Below are 23679 nucleotides of genomic sequence, written 5' to 3'. Positions count from 1 at the left end.
TCCTTAAAATTCATGGCATAAACACAGTGAGGAAAAGCAGTAGGTGGCTCTCGACCAACGAATGACAACATTACTATTCCTTTTGCTAAAGCCAAATAATAGGCTGCCTTTGCAATTTGTTATAACAAGTCTTTGGGTGGAAAATATGTTGCTGGTTCTGAGTTGCAAGCTCTCAGAATCAAAGTTCATGCCCTTCTCCAATTAAGTATTTTGTATCTCAGGCTGTATACACACAATACATTTAAAGCACATAACTTCCCGCAAAGAACTTAAGAGCCTGCTGGATCAGGTCAATGGCCCACCAAGTCCAGCATCATGTTATCACAGCCGCCAACCAGATGTCTGTGGGAAACCTGCAAGCAGGACTGGAGCATGAGTGCACTCTCCCTTCCTGTTGTTTCTAGCAACTGGTATTCAGAAGCATTGCTGCCTCCAACTGTGGAGATAGAGCACAGCTAGTAGCCCCAGATAGCCCTCCCCTCCATGAATTTGTCTAATCATCATTTAAAGACATGCAAGTGCCATAGTTATGGGCTACATAACACCATGTGCTGTGTAAAGAAGTACTTCTTTAATGTGTCCTGAATCTTATAACATGCAGCTTCACTGGATGTCCACGAGTTCTAGTGTGATGAGAGAGTGGAAAAACTTTTATCTATTCATGCCATGCGTAATTTCTTCCAGGAGCTCCTGCTGCAGGAAGAATACAGTGGGGTCTTTGAGGAGTCCAAGATGCAGAATCAGTCAGAAAATGGCCACAAACTTCTTTAGAAATAAAATTTCCTAGGGCCATGAAGTATTGTACATATCATTAATTTATGATACTTCTGAGCTCCGCTCCCACTCCCATTACCAGCAGTCTGTGGATGGACATAAACATGTAAAAATGAACTATCAAAAAAATACAAATACAAACCCAGCATAAAACCAAACAGCAGCAGTGTTAAAACAAATATCAACCAGTACCATAACTTTCTCACAGCTTCAGAATGCCAGAATTGCAGAAATTCTCAGAAGCCCTGAAGCCTGGTAGAATACAAAGCTTTTCACCTGATGCTGATATAAATACATTGTAGGTGCCTGTGAAGCCTCTCTGGGGAGAACATTTCCAAATCTAAATAGGCAGAAGCACTTAGGAAATAGCCTTCCCTCATATATAAATGTAGTAGCCCGTTAAAACCATTATTAGGACACAAATATATCTAGCCCATAGAATTATGTTATCATTCTATCAGTAAGATGCCACATCAAAACTAAGTTCAAAGAATAACACATGCCAGAATGTAACAAATTTTAATTTGACTACATAGAATTAAAAGAGACAGCTGGAAAAGCCACTGTTAGCAATATCAGCAGCTGAGATCTAATTGGTCTTAGAACACATGCTGTATGCGTAAGTACAGATGGAAGCAATTATATATGTCAGAGCTCTGACTGCATTCACCAGACATCTCCTGATAAAATTAGTCACTTCTTATAGTCATCAGGGAACAAGACAGCTATGTATTACAACACTTGCAAGACTTCTAAGTTTTCCTAGCCTTCTGCCAAGCTTTAACTCAGCGTCTACACTGCTTCCTAGAAGGCCTATTCTAACTTCTAAAATAGAAAATTCAAGCAATTTTAAAGAGTTTGTCTCAAACCACATTTCCACCTACTGCTGTCAGTCAACATCAACATACGAACCTGAATAAGACCTGCCAATGCCCTGTCTGTCTTTAAGCTGACCACAATCAATCTGACTAGGGCTGATCTGAACACTCCTGCAGCAGAACATTTGGCAGAACATTTTGTAGGAAGTGAAGGGAGCGTGGGGCGTTTGGGTGATGGAGGTACTAGTTAGTTTACAATAATAAAAGGTGGCCAATGGCCTTTTTATTTATTTCTTTTTTCAACAGCAACAACAAAAACATCATTAAATGTAAAAGCTTCCCTGAGTGGCTAAGACATGCAGCTTCTGCTGCACACTTTCTAAATGGAGCCAGATGAATGTTTCAGGAATTGACATTGCATGATCACGTTGTTTGGGTTCCAGTGGGCATTGTCGGGTGGGTGGGTGATAATTGTCTTCATTGGACCATAGATTTTTTTAAAAGAAATAAATGGAGAAAAACTGATATAGTTATACAATATTTCAAAAAGGACTTCCAATTAACCCTGTTCATTGACATTTGGTTTTTTTATCTTTTAATAGTGCTCCTTTCCTCGGTTTTATTTTCCTCGTTCCGCCCGGACACTGAGGTCCAGTGCCGAGGGCCTTCTGGTGGTTCGCTTGCTGCGAGAAACCAAGTTACAAGGAACCAGGTAGAGGGCCTTCTCAGTAATGGCACCCACCCTGTGGAATGCCCTCCCACCAGATGTCAAAGAAAAACAACTACCAGACTTTTAGAAGACATCAGAAGGCAGCCCTGTTTAGGAACGCTTTTAATGTTTGACACACTATTGTATTTTAAAATTTTGTTGGAAGCCGCCCAAAGTGGCTGAGGAAACCCAGCCAGATGGGTGGGGTATAAATAATAAATTGTTGTTGTTGTTGTTGTTGTTGTTCCTCAGCAGCAGCAGTAAACACAGTGGTACAAAACTGAGCAAATGACTGAGTGGCACAAGGAGTGTCCCTGAAATCTGCTATGGCTTCCACTTACATACTGCTGCTTGTTCATATTCGCCAACATGCCAGAGAAAAAATTATGCTGGGCCCCATCCTGCTTCCTCTGCCTGTCATGTTTTCTTCTATGGAAAGAAATAGTAGGGAGACAGGCTGAATTCTCATCCTGTTGGGAATTTTAAATGATTGGGCTTCTCTTGCAGCTCCTCTCTTTGCCCTTGGGGGAGGTGTATATGATTGATTGATTGATTGATTGATTGATAGCATTTATAGTAGGAGTGGGGGGACTTTCAGCGCAAGAAACACATGAAAAATCTCAGAGGGGACCCAACTTCTCAGAAACATTATTTGCATTTCCTGATGCAGGTTAAATGGTCACTTTGCACTTACAGCCTTTATATAGGTACTTCACTGTGCAGCGCTAGGTACAGTTTGGGTCTTACGTTAATAACAGTTATTTTCCCTTGAAATACATATAAAGTTATTCAAATGGTCATTGTTGACTTCCAACATTTATTAAAAGTTAATATCAGAGCACATACCTCTGGCTGAATAGCTTTAAACACAGGCATATCCATCAATGTAATCTGACTCTGTAACAAAAGTTAGAGAAAGAACAATTACAAATTTACAAATACTTGATTCTGTGCTAGTCCAAGATACTTTTGCCCAAGACAGAAAATTCTGACAACACTCAGGCCCTGGATCATGTGTGTGTAGTCTTCAGAAAAGCTGATATTGTACAAAAATCTTCACACTGCTGTGATGAAATGCATTGTTAAAGTAATTTGTGATTCAATAGCTCACTTCTGACCCTTTTTAAGTGCTCCTTTCCCCACATTCTTGACCAAACAAGGCAACAAGGGTTGTGTGACATCCAGATAAATTTTGCTCCTTACTCAATAGACCCATTGAAATTAATATACCTAAGTTGGTTGTGTCCATCACTTTCAATGGCTCTACTCTGTGTAAGACAAATATTGGAAACTATTCACAGATTCTGCAATGTAGACATTTAGCTTTCTATCCAATGTTAGTCATATTTAGAGTAGAACCAGTAAAACATAGTAGGATACATCCTTAAGTGCAGAGTCACAGAAGGGAAAGGATTTCTATGTTGCTTCCTCAATTTAATTTCAGTTTTTCCATCTGTAATTCCTAGGCTATAGTTCCCTTTCTCTTCTTGTGCATTTTTCTAATAGTAAACCTCATTTAACTGAAATAAAGGCAAAGTAGCTGACTGCTTTGGCTACTGCCTTTTCAGTTTTGGCAGAATCAGAAGAGGGAAGCAGAATCCCTCCTGGTCACGTTATCTCTGCTTAAATCCCAAGTGTCTGTCGTTATCAGGCAGAGAAGCAGTTCTATTTTTCTAGAAAAAGAAGTGCCAGAAATCACCATGAACACCTCCCTAGTTCTTTTAGAATGGCAATGGTGCCCACCTGAGAGGTGTTGAAACTGAGTTCTGGTAAGTTCCAACTGGCCAAAAGTCTTGCAGAGAAGTCCTTTTTTTAAAAATAAACACACACACCCCAAACAAGCAAACACCTGAATATAAAAAATAAGGCAGGAAAGGTCCTCTTTACCTAAACTGCTCCAATGCCTGGGGGAAGGGAGAAAATGTAGTCAATGGTGGGTGGACGTGCTGCTGAAGCCTCTCCAGCAGCCCCAAATACCTGAGCACTATGTTTCCACTTCTGCATTCACATTTTAAAAAAGTTTTCTATAAAAGTGAACATGGTGCTGTGGCTACAGCTTAGGAGAAGCTTCACTGAAAAAAGTGTTAGTTATACTGCAGTTGGGTATAAGAATTAAAGACTTTATGTGTTAATCAAGTAAACCCCCAAGATAGCTTGATGAACACTAATTTACTTCAGAAATTTGAATGAGAACCTATTCTTATGATCATGTCAATACTTTTAGTACAAATATGAAATCAGTCATTTTACTTACTGCAAACTCCTCTGGAGTTACTTTCAATACGTCAAACACAACTGCATCATAGCTTTTATGGGCATAATCTGAACTCCGTCCTTCCAGAGAGTCAGAACTGCTGCTGCCCTATGGAAAGAGATGGGAGGAATAGATTTACATGAAACCAGAAATTTGCCAGTCAGCTAATTAATGATTGCGTTCGCAAAGAAAAAAGCAAAGCTGAGCCTTATGCCAGTTTACTTTTTACTAACTTGGGTTTCTATCCAATTCTCCCCTCTGCTTATTAAACAAAAGCTATTCAAGTTGGTGCTCATATTGGCTAATGCAAGAGAAGAGATGTGCAGCTATAAGATTAGAAAGAGCTTTCAATATAAAGTTTGGTATATATATCAGTAGGGTTTTCCCCAGCAATGGATCTTGTAAAGCCTCTATTCTCAGACGTTTCAAAAGCTTTGAATTGGTGAACCAAAAAGTTACATTTGCCTGCTCTAATTAATCACTGTATTCCTTTCCAAGCTAAGAACAAAATACAGTGATACCTTGGTTCTCGAACTTAATCTGTTCCGGGAGTCCATTTGACTCCTGAAACAGTTTGAAAACCAAGGCGTGGCTTCTGATTGGCTGCAGGAGCTTCCTGCACTCAAGCAGAAGCCGCATCGGACATTTGGCTTCCAAAAAATGTTTGCAAACTGGAACACTTACTTCTGGGTTTGCAGCGATTGGAAGCCAATTTGTTTGACAACTAAGCCGTTCGAGAACCAAGGTACCACTGAAACACTATTGAAGCTGCATTTCCTTGCTTTGTGAAACTAGGAAAGTGGCAGAGATATCCCAGTAGTACTTCCTACCAATTTCTCTTTAAGGCTAGAAAAAAGTGAATACAGTCATGAAGAGGCTGGGCTACTTTTAGAACTCTCTAGGAAATTAATAATAATAATAATAATAATAATAATAATAATAATAATAATATGGGTATTTGTACCCTGCTCATCTGACAGTTTTGCCCCAGCCACTCTGGCAGCTTCTAACAAAATAAAACACAGCTAATTGTCAAACATTAAAACTTCCCAATACTTTCAGATGTATTCGAAATGTTGTGCAGTTGTATATCTGTTTGACATCTGATGGGAGGGTGTTCTATAAGGTGGGTGCCACTACCAAGAAGGCCCTCTGCTTGGTTTCCTGTAACTTTACTTCTCACAGTGAGGGAACTACCAGAAGACCCTTGGAGGTGTACCTCAGTGTCCAGACTGAATGATGGGGGTGGACACACTCCTTCAGGTATACAGGGTTGAAGCCATTTAGGGATCTTTAAACATCAGCACCAACATTTTGAATTGTGCACGGAATGTACTGGAAACCAATGTTGATCCTTTAGGATCAGTATTATATGGGCCCAGCAGCTGCTCCCAGTCACCAGTCTAGCAGCCACATTCTGTATTAGTTGTAGTCTCAAATTCACCTTCAGTGGTAGCCCCATGTACAGTGCATTTCAGTAGTCAAAGCAGAGCATATACCACTCTGGTGAGACAGTGTGCAGGCAGGTAAAGTCTCAGTTGGTAAACAGCTGCCCTGGACACAGAATTAAACTGCACCTCCCTGGACAGCTGTGAGTCCAAAATAACCCCCAGGCTACGGACCTGGTCCTTGAGGGGCACAGTTACCACCCCATTCAGGACCAGGGAGTCCCCCACACCTAGTCGCTTACTGTCCCCCAGAAACTTAAAGCAGTGGTTCCCAGACAGTGCTCCACAAAGCACTTGGTGCTCTGCGAAGAAATCTGAAGTAAAATAAATGTAAAAACAGCAAAAAATGCACATGTGCCTTTGGCATAAGGACAACGAATGTGTTCCATGGCAAATTTATCTTCTGAAAAGTGCTGTGCAACTCAAAAAGTTTGGGAACCGCTGACTTAAAGAGTTAAAGGGTTGGGCTAAGCAGCCTGCCATTAACCATGAGGAGAATAACACAAGAGTTCTTCTGGATCAGATCAAAGGCCCATCTAGTCCAGCATCCTATTCTTACAATAGCCAATCAGATGCGTAAGGGGAGGCCACAAACAGGACTTGGGTGCAATAGCACTCTTCACAGAAAATGAATTTCTGACTTCAAAAGTGGAGATAGAACATGACTGATAGTCACTGATAGCCATATCCTCAATGACTTTGTCTAATCGTCTTTAAAGCCATCCAAGTACGGGACCACCATTATATCTTGGGGGAGTGAATGACATACCGTATTTTTTGTCCCATAGGACGCTCCGTCCCATAGGACGCACCTAGTTTTTTTGGGGGGAAATAAAGGAATTTCCCCCCCTTTATTTCCCCCCCAAAACCAGGTCGGGGAAACCGAACCAGGTCGAGGAACAGCGGGATGGCGGCGCTGCGCCTCCCTGTCCCCCGAGCTTGTGGGGCTGGCCGATGTCTGCCAGGCGCGGAGCGCTCTGCTTCAGGGTGCCCCGGGCGCAGGGCGGCAGGCTGCTATCCTCAGCGTGGGGAGCCCTGTGGGGAACTCCTGCAGGGCTCCCCAGGCTGTGGATGTCTGTCTGGCGCGCGGGGCACTCTGCTTCAGGGTGCCCTGCGCGCCGGGCGGCAGGCTGATATCCGCAGCGTGGGGAGCCCTGCGGGGAACTCCTGCAGGGCTCCCCACACTGCAGATGTCTGTCCGGCGCGCGGGGCGCTGTGCTTCAGGCTGTTCCGCGCGCTGGGCGGCAGGCTGCTATCCGCAGCGTGGGGAGCCCTGCGGGGAACTCCTGCAGGGCTCCCCACGCTGCAGATGTCTGCCCGGCGCGAGGGATGCTCTGCTTCAGGGCGCCCCTCGCGCCGGGCGGCAGGCTGCTATCCGCAGCCTAGACAGCCCTGTGGGAACTCCCGCAGGGTTGCCTAGGCTGCGGGTGTGTTCCCGAAGCGCGGGACGCTGTGCTTTCAGCGCGCCCGGCGCTCCGGGAAGCAAGCTGCTATCCGCAGCCTAGACAGCCCTGCGGGAACTCCCGCAGGGCTGCCTAGGCTGTGGATGTCTTCCTGAAGCCTGGAGAGCGAGAGGGGTCGGTGCGCACCGACCCCTCTCGCTCTCCAAGCTTCAGCGAAAGCCTGCATTCGCCCCATAGGACGCACCCAGATTTCCCCTTCATTTTTGGAGGGGAAAAAGTGTGTCCTATAGGGTGAAAAATACGGTAATTTCACTTTGTAAAGAAGAACATTCTTTTATCTGTCCTGGATCTTCAAGAATCCAGCTTCATTGGATGGCCCCAGGTTCTAGTATTATGACAAAGGGAGAGAAAATGTCTTCATCTTCACTTTCTTCACACCATGCAAAATCTTCTATCCCCCATCATGTTCCCCCTGACTTTTGTTTTTTCAAAACTAGAAATCCCCAAATGCTGTGGCAGTACATGGGCAGGCAGGCAGTGATGGCAGCAAGAAGAGGAAGTGACTAATTGGGCATACACCTATATCTGCAAATATTTGTGACATAATCTAAGTATGGACAGAACTAGATATTGGGGTATATGACCAAAGTCTTTTGGTTACTGGACACATTTTAGAAAATCCTAAGCAAATATACTAAGCTGTAAGTCCCATGGAACTCAGAACCTACTTCTGAGTAAACATGCTTATGAAGACATAGTAAGTTGTGAAAACTAAATAAAATGGAAGGAGGCTACTGTTTTTAATAAATACGGGAATTCACACAGATCATTCTCTGTTACATTAAACAGAAAACACTCTATTTAGTCTGAGGTTTCCCTTCAGATTCCCAGAAATATAACTGTTCACCAGTATGCTATTCAAAACCATGCAGGAAGACTGTGGCAAAATCAGAATTATATCTTAGATCTGTCAAATATGAACTTAGACCCTTAATCACAAAGGAACCTTTTCAAATTTCAATAGTTTCTAATGGACATTACAGATTTACTGTAACTTCGCAATGTAATGTTTATAGAAGATGCATTCTCACCTTCCACTCAAAAAGTATAAAACCCAGCTAGGAGTTAGGTTCTTACAATTTTGGGACATGGTATAAATCCTAACCACAAGATGCCAGTCTTCGTTTCTCATCCATTTCCAATGTTTTCAACTCAGTGACTATTTTTCAGCATGATAATACTAAATTATTGAAATGAACTGCATAGTTCTGTTGTCTATTTTTTCATGTAAGTTGCTGGTTTAAATCCACTGTAAATTCCAGTAACTCTGTACAGCTTTTCCACAGAAAGCTGAAGTAAACAGAACTCAACAAAATGCATTTTTTCATAATCTTGTATTATTATTTCCAGCCTTCCAAGGCTTGGAGATCTCATGAAAAACATGCAAAAAGACATACTCTATGGAGTCGAGTGCACAATAGAGTTAAATTTACCTCTGCAATATCCCCAAAACTGGGTCTTTCTGATTCACAGCACTTTAGAATCTCAGAGGGAAGGAGGTCATAGCTGCTAATACGTGACTGTTTCAGTTCTACAGACATTTCACATACTCATTTACCACTTTCCCCTTCCTTCTGTGTATGGAATCCCTTCCAAGTATGGGATCACATGGAAAAACATTAACATGGATACAGAAGGATTTCCACACTATATGCATGCAGACTGCCTTTTCCCATTCAATAAACAAAGCAGATTCACATTCAAAATGGAGAACAGGTGTGGACCTGCTGTGTCCATTAAAATGAACCAGGTGGAAAAGTGCCACATGCCACACATGTATCAGAGCTCCTAGACATCAGAGCTTATTAGACATTGTTGGATCAGGAAACAGAGTGCAAGTTGGGTGCTAAGACTCACCAATCATCTGCACTGTGTACCCTGAAGCCTTGCCCTTGGAGAACAGCATCACTAGGCTACAGAAGTAGCTGATTCCAGGGGCAAGAGTATTTGGGGAACTGTTGTAACAGCAGGTGACATCCAAATGGGATCTTCCCTTTTGTGAACCAACAAGGCGTGGGCACACTTTCTGATTAAGCCTCCAGTAAGAGGATAAACTGGGTGCTTTCATGAGTGATGAGGGGCTGGTAGGAATGAGTGAATAGGGTTGCTTTGTTGTTTTCGTTTATTTGTTTTTGTTATCATGTTATGTATTTTGTGTTTTTATGTTGTAAACCACACTGTGATCTTTGGATGAAGGACAGTACATAAATATAATAAATAATAATTTTGCTAATATAAGCATTTTAATGCATACGTTACCCAAGTATACACATTTTTGTACAAATTACTTGACTGAAGAATGGCACTGCAAATTTCAGAGAAGTGTGGACTTTGTAGGGTGGCTGTGTTTCAGTTTATATATTGTTCAGAAAGGCAAATTAGGTAGGTTTGTCTTTAAAAGAGAACTGAATCAAATGTCTTCCCCATCCCTGAGTTGAGATCTTAGTTTGTTCCCCATTTGGCCTCTCCTTAACCTACAGGTCCAATCACCCCTGCCCATTAGCCACATTGGCTGCAGCTGTTCAATTTACATTATCTGTAAAATACATACAAGTATGATACTAGGCAAGACAAATTAATGGCAGAAAGTCTTAGAGAGATGCCAAAATAAACAACAATTAAATTAAAACATACAAATGGTAACAGAATACCAAATGTGTACCTCTGGTGTGGCGGAGGTCACTGTCACGTTGGCCATGAGGCCATTCCTTTTATACATACTCTTCTTTAGGATGCAGGAAATTTCAGCTCAGCCACCACTGGTGACACAAGAGGATGGAGAACTGCTGCAAGAAAAATACATTTTATGAGAAACTGATTTAAAAGAGGCCACCAGTGAGGAGCGCAAGATCATTATTGAGGGGACACAAAGATTATTTGCAAAGTGTACCATATATCAAGTGAGAGGACACCTGCTTCTTTATGTTCCAATTCAACCCTTAATACTAGCTGAGCAAGCTCTTCAGCCTTCATGTTTGCATTAAAGGACATTGAAGGAGGCTTGGTCAACTAGTAAACACTCCTTTTGGTAGATGCTGAATGCCCAAACATTTCCTGGGAGCAGTATATTACCTTTTTCTTTGGGAAGTTTGGGTTAAAACTGGTATTGTGGTATTTTAATTAACTCTGGGTAATATCCAATGTTACTCAGAATAGATCCATTGAAATTAATGGACTTAGGTCCACTGATTTAAATGAGGTATCATCCTCTGTATTTTTGATATTGGTTGATATTAGAACATACTCTGCCTTTGGGGAAGGAAAGGGGAATTTAAAAAAAATAAATCACAATTGCATACATAAGAAATGTACACTTAGTTCTCAATGAAATATATGAACTCAAAGTTGTGTGAACTCACAAGCAACACTTACCATCATACAATATTCTGGAAAGGCAAAACAAATACAAGGATGATGTGAGTACACCTTGCTCCTGAAGAAAACCAAATTGATTAACAGTCCCACTTACAGAACAAAATGTATTCCCTATAAATCATTTGTTAGGAAGTATTTGACGGAGTTTTACTGCGCACACATGCGCAGAAGTGGTCCTCAGGTTGCGGAAACCTCAGGATCTGACCAGACCTCCAAAATGGACCCCTTATGCAACCAGAGGTACCACTGTATGTTCCTGGACATGGAATTTGACCTCCAAAAGGAAAAAAGTGGGGAAAGGAAAACCCAGGAAAAACACTCTCTGATTTGTCCAATCATTTCCCCTACCTCCATCCCTTCAATATATATATACAGGCTAGATGTATTTTTTTAATCACTTGTCCCATAAATATTACTAATTTTTAGCAGGGTGTATTCATAGTGTTAATATGATGCCCACTAGCTGTTAGCTTTTGAAACAGAGTTGATGGTCTTCAGAGACATAAAGGTAGCTTCCTATGATCATATAGCCCACTCAGGAGAAGGGGGACTGCCAACTAAATTCCAAGTCTCTTGGCCTGGGAACTTCTGTCTAGAGCTGGTTGCAGGAAGAGGAACAAAGGAACCACATTGATATATCTGGTCTATGGGGCTCATGTGCTTTTGAGTGACAGGTTGTTAGGCCCAATCACAGGATGCAGGATGGGCAAGTACTTCAGGGAAGTGAAGGGCTTAACACTTGTGGGAAGTTAGGAGACGGGGAGTCAGAGTGTCCACTACTGTTGAAGTTGTCCAACCTCACTGGCAGGCAGCAATTTTTCATCAGCCTGGGTACAGGAGGAGAGACAAGATGAAGGACTACAGAACTTGGGCATCTTAAAAGGGACAGACAAGGGCAAGGCAGAACACAATGCGTTCTTAGGCTTAGTTACAGTAGGGTATGGAGCTAGATAACTGTCCCAAAGGCTTCATGGGAAATGTGGGTGTTGGAGAGTAATGACATCATGCAGGTGATCTGGGAGGCAGTTCCAGACATAAAGGGCAGTAAGAGGGAAGAAGATCTGAGGCAGCAGACAGCCTTCGGATGGCTGAATGTGGCCAAGCAAGAAAAGCTAAGAGCAGATACAGAAATGTATTAGGGTGCAATAACCAGTGTGTTTTTTCAGGGGGGGGATGCAGGGGTGCACATATCCCTAAACATTTTGTGAATCTAAGTTTCACTTCATTGGGGGCAGTATTTCAGTATGAGTAGGAAAATGAGAGTAGCTTTAAATTTCTTTTAGAAAAAAAGCACTGGCAATAACTTTTCAGAAGTGGGCAAGGACATGATAGCCTTTGTTATATTATCATTATTATTACATATCCCTATATATGAAATGGCTGCTGAAAATGAGCCAGTGAGGTAGAAGAACTTAAAAATATGGTTTTCATATCAGAAACACTAAATATTCCCTTTCCTCTCTTCTGTCCACCTCCTGACTGCATTTTTGGTGAGTGTAGGCTCAAATAATGTTCTCATGAAAGCAAAAGAAAATTCCATATGTGACCTTGTATCAAATCCAGCTTGAGTTCTGGCTTTCAATGATACAAGTAAACCAATTAAATGATACAAGGAAGCATCATGGAAAACTTAATGAGAGCACCAGTTCTAAAAGAACCAATATAACTTCCCCCAATACTAAGCAGTTGTTTCAAAGAAAGAGTTCAACTCGAGGAGCTTCATACAAAATAAACAGGAGATTTGCTCCAAAAATGTATATGCCTGTTCTAAAATGCATACAATACAAATGCCTAAAATGTGCCATTTTAAATGGGACTTACCAGACACTATGTAATTAGCAGATCTTTTTTTTTTGAGCCAAACTGCTGAAATAACCCCTTTCAGGCAGAGTAGGTTTCTCTGGCACAAAAAAAGTAGCAAAGGTGTTGTTATGATAGAAAGATGCATGGTAAGGAGAAAGTAGCAACAGGGTGCTTTTTCTTCCTCTTTTTTAATACGATAAAGCTAAAGAGTCAGTCTTCATATAGGGAAGGCATACACAAACTCCGGCCCTCCAGATGTTTGGGACTAAATTCCCATCATCCCTAGCTAACAGGACCAGTGGTCAGGGATTACGGGAATTGTAGTCCCAAACATCTGGAGGGCCGGAGTTTGCCTATGCCTGATATAGGGCATAGTTGTAGAATTTGCTTTGATGTAGTGATGGTTACAACCTGAAGGACTTTAAAAGAGACTTAGACAAATTCATGGAAGATAAAGCTAGCAATGGCTACTAACTACAATGGCTTTGACCCACACCTCCACTGTCTGGGGCAGTATGCCTCTGATACCTATTGCTGGGAATCACAACTGGGGAGAAGTGGTGTTGCACTCAGGTCCTACTTACGGGCTTTCCATAGTTGAGGATATTGAAATGATAACTCATTTATTAAATGCAACATATTCAACCATGAATTCCAGTTGGAAAAATCAGGCACACTTATATTAGACTGGATCTTAAGTATGCAGGATCTGACCTGTATAGTTAATATAGAGTAAGGGAAAGAAGACAACTGAGTAACTCCCAGGTTTTCAACCAGTGTGCCGTGGCACCCTGGGCTGACTTGGGCTGGATCTATACCGATTTTAAAAAATTATAGAAAAAAAATGGATCACTGCTCTACAGCGTCATCTGGTGTCACATGTTTATAATGCGGTTATAATGATATAATTGACGAGTGCAACTGAGTCCTTTAATGATTATCAGGGGCACCATAAGCAGCAATGGGCACCATCCCTCATTCCTTCCTTCCCTCCTCTGATGAAAAAAATGGCTTCCAACAAAGCTGGAAACTCCCTACTCAAACAGACAAATGAGATGAGCGTCTTTACTTTTCCATATATGACTGTGCTATGTGACGCCAGTCACTTTCAAAAGAGTGCTGCCCAAGTGTGCACTTCTCTAGCCATACTATATGATCCCAGCTTCTGAGGGGGGACATGAGGGGAGCCTGCAAGAGGGAGAGGAGGGAGAAGAGAGGAGGGAAGCGAATGGTTCATGGGGTCAGTATGGTGAGTGTGAGACAATAGTTGAACCTGACAAGGCAACTTCTTCTTGCCTGGGCTGTGGCCAGTGTAAGTCCTACTTGGCAGGAGACCCACTGGAAGATAGTGAGGCAACTGTGACCCATTGAACCCAGTGCGTTCTACTCTTGAGCAGAACTTTGTTGGGCGAAGCCCATCCTCATTGGGTTGCAGGCAGTGTTGAGTCCTGCTTGAGAGGACTCAATGAATTGAAACGCATTGAAATAGGTAGGTAATAGATGGGAAATAAACTGGAATAATAATAATAATAATAATAATAATAATAATAATAATAATAATAATAGTATCCAAGAGGAGATCTACTGAAATTGATGGGTGTGGCTGACTCAAGGATCACTGGCCTCCAATGGGTCTTCCCTGAGTAGGATAAAACCAATTTATATTGGGTTGTAGCAAGTGTTAATCTCACTCAGTGTAGGCCCATTGAAACTGATAGTTATGATTGGCAGTGTCATTGTTCTCCAGTAAACCAGTCAGGGGTTAGAACTTAGCAAGACGGAGCTCCTCAGCAACCTTCAAAAACAAGGAAGGAAGGTGTCCTGGTGACATGTGCAGTGGCCCAGAAAGGAACTCCCACTTAAGTGGGGATTCCCCTGTATCACACAGGGGAGTCGCAAAAACAATGTAAAGGGAGCAGTGGACTCAAGGGAACCACAGATTCAAAAAGGCTGAAAATGCCTGCAGTAACTTGTTTGTTGAAACTTTGAATTTATGCCTCAATAGCTCAATTGGTTAGAGCATGGAGTTGATAACGCAAAGGTTGCAGATTTGATCGCTATATGGGACAGCTGCATATTCCTGCATTGCAGGGGGTTGGACTAGATGATCCTCAGGGTTCCTTCCAACTCTAGAATTTTTTGGTTCTATGATTTGTTATATATTGGAGAAAGAATCCATGAAAATGTACATATTGTACTAAGAGACACTCTTAGATAGATAGCATTGTTTTGATTCTCAATTTATTCTCAATTAGATAAATGGAAAAAATACTGTAGGTTATACTGTAAAGGTAAAGGATCCCTGACAGTTAAGTCCAGTTGCGAATGACTCTGGGGTTGCAGCACTCATCCCCTCTATAGGCTGAGGGAGCCAGCGTTTGTCCGCAGACAGCTTCTGGGTCATGTGGCCAGCATGACTAAGCCGCTTCTGGCGAACCAGAGCAGTGCATGGAAATGCTGTTTACCTTCCCACCGGAGCAGTACCTATTTATCTACAGTGGTACCTCGGGTTAAGTACTTAATTTGTTCCGGAGGTCCATTCTTAACCTGAAACTGTTCTTAACCTGAAGCACCACTTTAGCTAATGGGGCCTCCTCCTGCTGCTGCGCCGCCGGAGCACGATTTCTGTTCTCATCCCGAAGCAAAGTTCTTAACCCGTGGTAATATTTCTGGGTTAGCGGATTCTGTAACCTGAAGCGTATGTAATCTGAAGCATATGTAACCTGAGGTACCTCTGTACTTGCACTTGACGTGCTTTCAAACTGCTAGGTTGGCAGGAGCTGGGACAGAGCAACGGGAGCTCACCCTGTTGTGGGGATTCGAACCACCAACCTTCTGACCGGCAAGCCCAAGGCTCAGTGGTTTAGACCACAGCGCTACCCATGTCCCAGGTTATACTGTATTTACTTGACTATAATGTGCCATCAAATTTAATGTGCACCCCAATTTTCAAGACCTTGAAACCAAACAAGTATTTGATGGCAAATGTAAATGTGCCATCAAATCTAATGTGCACCGTAATTTCCATGATGTAATTTGGCCAAAAAAGGTGTGAAATACAATCAAGTAAGTATGGTACAGTATATTGTTGTTGAGATATAATTAGTTGTTGACCAATAAGAATATAAGGTCTCATGTTTACGAAAATGTATTTTAATATATGGTCGAATATATTTCCAATGTAGTGCCTAATGACAAACATATTTTTCAACAGAAGGCTACTCATTTTTCTACACATTTATATGTTATTGAAAATTTCATAGCTCTTTATACAAAAGCAGTATCAGAAACCCTAAAGCTTTCAAAAATAATTTTCAAATCAAAACAATTATAGTTTACATTTAAATTTGATGGCCCTGACAAACAAATGGTTCTTCATACATTTGTCACATTTTTAAAAAACTAGACTTGCCATGTACTACAAAAACAGAATCCTAAAATCTTATCTTGTTAAGCAGTGCCATCTAGTGAATAAAAAATAGAAATGCTAGAACTCAGAATTTGGAAAACCAGTGGTAGCATAATCCACACTGCAATGAATGAGTTCCGAGACCAATAGTAACAGCATCAATTCATGGTTCAACAAAAATATAGGAGTGCCTAGCACTGGTCTCCAATTTCAATGCCTGCACAGTCAATTTTAGTATTTCTCTGTTGGCTTCAAGTTTGTGATTGGGGGAAACATCAGGAAACCTTTTCCCTATGACAGCAGTCCATTGATCTATAAGAAGGATATCTGGGGAACAAAGTCAACATTTGTACTGCTTTCCTTTTCTTGTATAAAATTGGTGGTGCATGGGATGAGGGCCAAACAACTGAGTCTGAGTTCTAGTAAGACTGAAGTATTATAGGTGAGCTGTTCCCAAGCCCAGATAACTGGCCAATTGCTTGCTTTGTACAAGGTCATACTCCCCTTTCACAGTCTAAGGGGGCTGCTGGATCCATTCTGTCACTAGAGCCCCATGAGACCTTTTCTCTGATGAGGGGATATGTTCTGGACTATATAGGAACTGGGCTTTTAGTGTGACAGCACCTACCCTTTGGAACTCCCTCCCATTACTATTAGACAGGTTCTGTCTCTATTGTCTTTTCAGTGCCAACTGAACACCACCCTTTCCCAACAAGCCTTTTTAGAAGAAATTTTTACCCCAGTCTTTATTTGTAGTGGACTTGAAATGGTTTTAAAATGCTTTTATTGTTACATCAGTTCAGGATGTTTCATGGGAAGCAATTCATATAAGGTAGCAAATTGGCTTCCAATAGATTCTGAAAGTCCCTCATTTGATACTTCCAATGTACCAAGCATGAAAAGCCTTTTGTTAGAAACTAACAGAACATAAAAAACATGCATTTCCCTATGTTTGCTATGTTCAAATCTCATACATTATTCAGATTCTCATCCTGCAAACATATTTCAAGCCTCAATAGCTTTAGTTCAATATGACATTCTAAAAATGCCTCTGTACTATGCTGCCACTCTTCTACAAATCAGTTTCCTCTTCAGTGATAAAATGAAAGCAGATTAACTTACCCATTATGTATTTTCCTTTCCAGTTTTAAGTACCAATAGTCAAACACAAATGAAGTCTTGCAGCACATCTTTCAGAATGGACATTTCTGGAAAGGGAAAATAATAATAAAAATATTATATATAATGGCAATAATACTATTTTATATTTATGCTTTATTTTATTAAAACAACTTTGGGCAGAAATGTATCTGTGGAAAATTGATATATAAATAGACTAGGCTTAGACCATAGGGTTTTCTTGAACAAGACAAAACCTTCCTATTTGTTCCTCAACAGTCAACCAACATGACTTTTATGTATCCCGTTCGGCAAGTATGGAATATAATTAAATCAAACTGTTCAGAGTAAAACCTTTTTATCTGATGCTGCCTTCAATATGTGAGTTCCTCCGGGCTCAATTTTATCCCCTGTGCTATTTAATATCTACATGAAACTGCTGAGTGGGTCATCCCAAGTTATGGAGTACATTGTCAGTAATATGCTGATGACACACAGCTCTACTTCTCCTTTACATCTGCAGATGAGGCAGTGGATGTGCTAGACCGTTGTCTTGCCTTGGTAATGGACTGGATGAAAGCCAAGAAACTGAAGCTTAATCCAAATAAGACTGAGGCACTGTTAGTAAGTGGCTCCCTAGACCAGATGGGTGGGAGATTGTTTGCTCTTGATGCTGTTACACTTCCTCTGAAGGATGGGGTATGTAGCTTGGGAGTACTCCTGGATACTTTGCTGTTGCTTGAGGCTCAGGTGGTCTTGATGGTGCAGACTGCCTTCCATCCGCTTTGGCTGGTGACCCAGCTGCGCCCCTATCTGGATAGGGATAGCCAAACTTCTGTTGTCTATGCTCTGGTAACTTCTAGGTTGGATTACTGCAACACGTTATATGTGGGGCTGCTTTTGAACATGATTTGTGCAGAAACCATCAAAGAGGCATGATGGTTTGAGCATATGACACCAATCCTGGTCTGACTGCACTGACTGCCAATTAACTTCCAGGCCCAGTTCAAAGTGCTGGCTTTGATTCTTAAAGCCTCAATATGTCAACAACCATCTCCCCCCATATGAACCAACCTGGACTCTGCAATCATTATTGGAGGCCCTTCTTCGTGTGCCTCCTCCACGGGAGATCCGGAGGGTGGCAACACCAGAATAAGCCTTTTTATGCAGTGGCTCCCCATATGCAGAATGCTCTCCCCAGGTAGGTTGGTCTGGTCCCTTCATTATACATCTTTTTATACTTTTTTAGTTATGATTGTCATTTATAACAAATATTTCAAATATTTCCTCTCCAACCAGGCCTTTGGGTGATTAATATTCTACTGCCTCTTAAATGTGTTACTGGGGTGGTGGTGGTGGTGGTGATTGTTTTGTTTTTGTTCTAACAAAACATCCTTCTTTGGATGAAGGGTGGTATATAAATTTAATAAATAATAAAATAATAAAAATAAATGACTGGGTATATAACATATAGAGCAGTGGCTCCCAATTAGTCAAATACTGGGGACCCCCTATTTTTCAAAAGCCAAGCCATGGATCCTCTACTTTTGAAAATATTTATATCTCTGTGTGAATGCTGCCACCATACCCTCCCACATCTCCTAGTGCAAAACTGGGGTGTGTGTCTTCCAGGTCACGCTCATGAGAGCATCATGCCCAAAGATGGGATGTCCCAGGCAGTTGACAGGTATGTGTCATGGACCCCCTAGGTGGGTTATGTGGATCCCGACCACCAATTTGGAAACACTGATATAGCGAGGTGCATTCTCATTACCAAATGCACCATATGGTTACTTATTAACCAGAGTGAATCCCCCCCCAGACAACCCACTTCCTGAAAAAATAATTTACATGGGATGAAGAAAAATTAATTTTTCAAGGAACATTTTAAAATCATGTGAATAGATAATGGCTGCTGTACAAACTTGTGCTTTGTTTTTACAATGTGAACTAGATAATCAAATTTCATCATCCAGGACATAACACTATTTGCTGCCTTTTCAACTTGCAACTAAAAGGAGGAAGTCACAGACGAAGGCTTTCTGAACTAACCCACTGGAGCACAAATAGATATGTTATGCCTAATCTTACAATATACTCAACATACAGCTTTTAAACCACTCTTCCAACAATATTGCAAACTGTAAACATTTGATGCTTCAGATGCTACAAACCATCTGCAGCAGATGAGATTTTGATCACCTGCAACTGCTTTCCTGCACATACTTTTATGATCTATTTTAAAACTGTATTTTCAGACTGGAAGAACCTCAGTCACCCATTGTCCAAGCTCCCTAAATATATGATTTTGGTACCTAGGAATTTGAAAACTGTACTTGAAGTGTTAAAGTTTTCCCCTTATACTCAGAAGCTTTTATGCACACCGTATGTTTTACATATATGTACACAAAACATAACTGGCCTGCATTTCTCACTTAACTAAAAGGAAATGAAACTGTAAAACTGAACCACTGAAAAGTTTTTGCACAGTCCTTACCCCCATTTCTTAACCTTGCCTTCCTTTATCTGATTAACCTCAATCCACATTTATTTCTACAAAACTTTCAAGCCACAACCATTTGAACTGCATTTTTAAATGCATGAAAAGTTAATACTGTATCAACTGGGGGGGGGGGGGCTCTCCAAAGTCAGTGTTACTACTAGGATGAGACTACCAGATTCAGTCAGGAGTCCTCATAGCCCAGATGGCTTTCAAATGCCCATGGAAACAAAAGGCTGTGTTGACAGATGAAACTCCAGGTGTCCACTATTATGGGGGGGTGGGGTACGCAAGGGAATTTTGCCTACTCCCTCACCCCTGCGGCAATCTCATTGATCCCTTAACTCCAGTGGTGGTGAGAGATTATTTGACCTTGCTGCAGCTTTCTCCTTGGGGACACAAATGTTTTAATTTATTATGGTGGGCAGCTGGAAACTCAGAGAAGTTGGCTGACAAAGAGCTTTGCAATGAGGACTGGCAAGTAGCCTTGCCCTCACCACCCACCCTTCCTGCTTGCTACCCTTCAACTCCTCAGCCAGGGACAGAAGGAGGAAAAGATCATCACTATGAGACTAGAAAGGTGGCAATAGCAGCACAGAGGGAGAAGAGCTGAATGGCAAGAGGGGATCCTAGGAGGTAACTGCTTTTTGGGTCCCTTAAGAATGGCAGGGTTCTGTCCAAAGATAAATGGTACAACCCTATGGAGAGGAGCATGGGTGTAGCCAGGATTTTTGTTAGGGGGGCAGGCCTTTTGTTGGGGGGGGAGGGCAGAACCTCAGTTAGCTATGTATTTTTATTGCTTTTTATTGATGGGGGCAGCTGCCTCTCTCTGCCCCCCCCCCAGCTATGCCAATGAAGAGGGGGGTGCCTGGTGTTCAGGCACATCTCTATGGCTACCATAATTTATTAATCTTAACTATGTCTGTAACATTTGTAACAAAGTTCTCTAAAAGGCCTACCGTAAATGATTGCACCCCTTCATGGATCACTGCCTTGTCGTGGCGAAGGGGCTTGAATAACTCCAAGAAGCAATGAGCTATGCTGTGGAGGGCCACCCAAGACAGACAGGTCATAGCCGAGAGTTTAGACTAAATGTGATCCACCTGGAGAGGGAATTGGCAAACCACTCCAGTATTTTGCCAAGAAAACTCCATGGACATAAAAAAGGAGAAGCTTTGAGAAGAAAGTGAGTTTCCAAAGCATGCCCTGGTTCATGGGGTCATGGAGAGTCAAACACAACTAAGACGACTAAACAACAACAAATAATTGCACACTGGCAACTGGGATAAAGCCAGGTGCACATCTACAGCAGCACTCACTTGTGTGTGTGTGTATTATATTATTTTTAATTGATTGCTGCTTTTCCTGGGTACAATTACTATGTAAGGCTAGGAGGGAACAAGGAAGTGCTACTAGCTCTTAGGTTAGACATAGCCTCCATAATATTAGCATCTATCCCTGCTTCCAGCCTCAACACAACATAGCCAAATTGTCCCCTCACCCAGCCTGCAGTGGTGTTTGTGTACAGTGGGGAGGTTTGCACAACAGGAGGAAACATCTCATGGTACTTCCCTGCTTTTTCCTCAGCAGTGATGTGACTGCATATGACTCTTACAGTGACAAGAGGCCATATCCTCAAAAGATCTACTTAGAGTAGACTTATTGAAATGAATGTATCTAAATTCGTAGTGTCTCTCAATTTCAATGGGTCTGCTCTGAGTAGAACAGTGGCTACTGCCCAAGCAGCCTCTCCCCTTTTATGAGAGCAAATAAAAGGCCAGAATCTTGCAAGATCTCTGGATCCTTTGAGGTTTTGATCTGCAGGACATACATACTGCACACAAGCAAACTGTTCTGTCGGAACTGAGTGGATGGTACAGGCCACTTTCCCCTGGATTTGGTCTACCTCATGTTATAATCAGTTGCTTTTTTTGAGGGCCAGGAGGCATATTTTTTTAATGTCATCTGAATTAGTTGGGGAAAGGCATGTTTTTCACCTTCCTTGTGGTATCCTCTAACTATAATATTGTACTCTTTCTGATTAACCTGTAAGATCTTAGATAACAGACCATTTCCCCCCACACTGCAGTTTTTTTCAACTTTTGATTTGATCTGAGTTGACTATGGAAGTTTGGTCATTTTACTGTGAGACTGTTCTCCATCTCCTTATTGCCAGCTACAATAAGGTAACATAAAGAATAAGATGTAATCAGCAGTAGAAGGGGTGATATGGGTGACCTCTCCTGAATTTTCTTTACAAATTTCAATACAATAGGTGTCACCACTCAATATAATTAGCATGCTTCAAGATGAGAATGCAGTAAGAAAGCTTCATATCACTTTCAATAATCAGGGTAGAAATAAAATCACCATTGACTTGGCAATATGCAAATAAATGGTCACAATTAGCTGGCTTACACAGCAGTGAAAACCAAACTATGTATACTGCAATTGGTACATGATCCTATCAAAAATGCTTCTGACACCCAGTTCATTTGGATATTTCATCTGTATATGGACAGCTGGATTAAAAATAATAATCACCCACTTTATTCCCTTCACCTAAGTTCCTAAAAGCCATGTTGTGATAACTGTGGAAATGAAGATTTTCAACATGGATTGGCCTACTGGGTTAACTGGTTATGTACCTTCCTGTGAGTAATTGCCAATTCTCATTCACCTATAAGTCCCAAGCTAATATATTGCTGATTGTACACTATATTTCTCTATATCAGGGTAGTCAACCTTTTTATACCTACCACCCACTAATGCATCTTTCTTGATGGTAAAATTTCCTTTCCGCCCACCAGTGCTCAATGGAAGGAGGATTCAGCTTGTGCCGTAGAACCCCCTACTGCCCACCTAGAATCCTGAAACGCCCACTAGTGGGCGGCAGGGACCAGGTTCACAACCCCTGCTCTATATACATATTTCTGGTTTCAAACTGCACCTGCATATGATATAAGAAAATGTGCCCTAAAATGAGCTGCCAGAATCAGTTTGTCTTCTTCAGAGACCATGGTCAAACCACAGTTTGGAAGTCCTAACTGGGCAGCCACTTATACAGTGCCAAAAAAGAGAGTACAGTGGTACCTCGGGTTAAGAACTTAATTCGTTCTGGAGGTCTGTTCTTAAACTGTTCTTAACCTGAAGCACCACTTTAGCTAATGGGGACTCTTGCTGCCGCCGCGCCGCCGCTGCATGATTTCTGTTGTCATCCTGAGGCAAAGTTCTTAACCCGAGGTACTATTTCTGGGTTAGCGGAGTCTGTAACCTGAAGCATATGTAACCTGAAGCGTATGTAACCTGAAGTGTATGTAACCCGAGGTACCACTGTAAATGCATCACAAAAACAAATGGGGACACATATGCAAAATATTTGCATGTGCTAATTTATATGCACAGATGCAAATTTAGAACTAATTACTGCAATATAAAGAGAAATACACTGTATCTCAACATAGTGAGCAAGACTATGACCAGGTGACCCATATCCCTGCTTATGCTACTGTCCAGGTGCTAACATTTGCCGGGCAACTTCAAAAACCCCTGCTCTCTCCCTCCTAATGGTTATATTTAAAAGAAGCTTGAACTGGACAGCCATTCAAATATAAGACTGTCCTCTGTAAAGGACACTCTAGTTCCAGGTGTAAGTGGTCAGGGTCTGAAAATAACTCTTCAAACATAGCACTTTAAGGGTAGTAGCCAGTAGACATCATTCCTTTATGCAAAGAAGTGTTAATCATCTGCTAAACCAGTGATATGGAGAAGGAAATTTTCTGGTGCTTTGTTTTTCCACCAGGAAAAAAACAGTTTCATAAACTTATTACTAATAATCAATAGATGCCAAATACAAGTTCTCCTGACTTCTGGCAGGCTCAGATTCACCTAATATCAAGTGGGTGGATTCACCAACCTGTCAAAAGTGGCTCAGAGGGGTGAGCACTTTTTGATTTAGCCTGCCAGGGGTAAAAAAAAAAGGTTTCCCACTCCTTCTCTAGAGCATT

General features: G+C 41.7%; 1 protein-coding gene across 17 annotated transcripts in view; it reads right to left on the bottom strand.

The window, feature by feature from the left end:
* RALGPS1 (Ral GEF with PH domain and SH3 binding motif 1) overlaps positions 1-23679 on the bottom strand; it is a 218704-nt gene that overhangs the window by 166059 nt on the left and 28966 nt on the right. For 10 of the 17 annotated variants that reach the window (XR_014543993.1, XM_083596993.1, XM_083596984.1 and 7 more), the window contains exons 2-5: positions 17176-17261; positions 10129-10252; positions 4556-4663; positions 3148-3198 (exon numbers count right to left, since the gene is read on the bottom strand). Coding sequence is in view for 16 of the 17 variants with exons in the window: in XM_083596993.1 (XP_083453119.1) it covers positions 3148-3198; positions 4556-4663; positions 10129-10185 (216 nt within the window). In the remaining variant the exon portion in view is untranslated. The remainder of the gene's footprint in view (positions 1-3147; positions 3199-4555; positions 4664-10128; positions 10253-17175; positions 17262-23679) is intronic. The other 7 variants (XM_083596989.1, XM_083596994.1, XM_083596998.1 and 4 more) reach the window with 1 other exon arrangement.

This window comes from Podarcis filfolensis (genome assembly GCF_964270895.1).
Source record: "Podarcis filfolensis genome assembly, chromosome: Z".
NCBI classification, from domain to species: domain Eukaryota; kingdom Metazoa; phylum Chordata; class Lepidosauria; order Squamata; family Lacertidae; genus Podarcis; species Podarcis filfolensis.
This window is presented reverse-complemented; position numbering and strand designations above follow the sequence as displayed.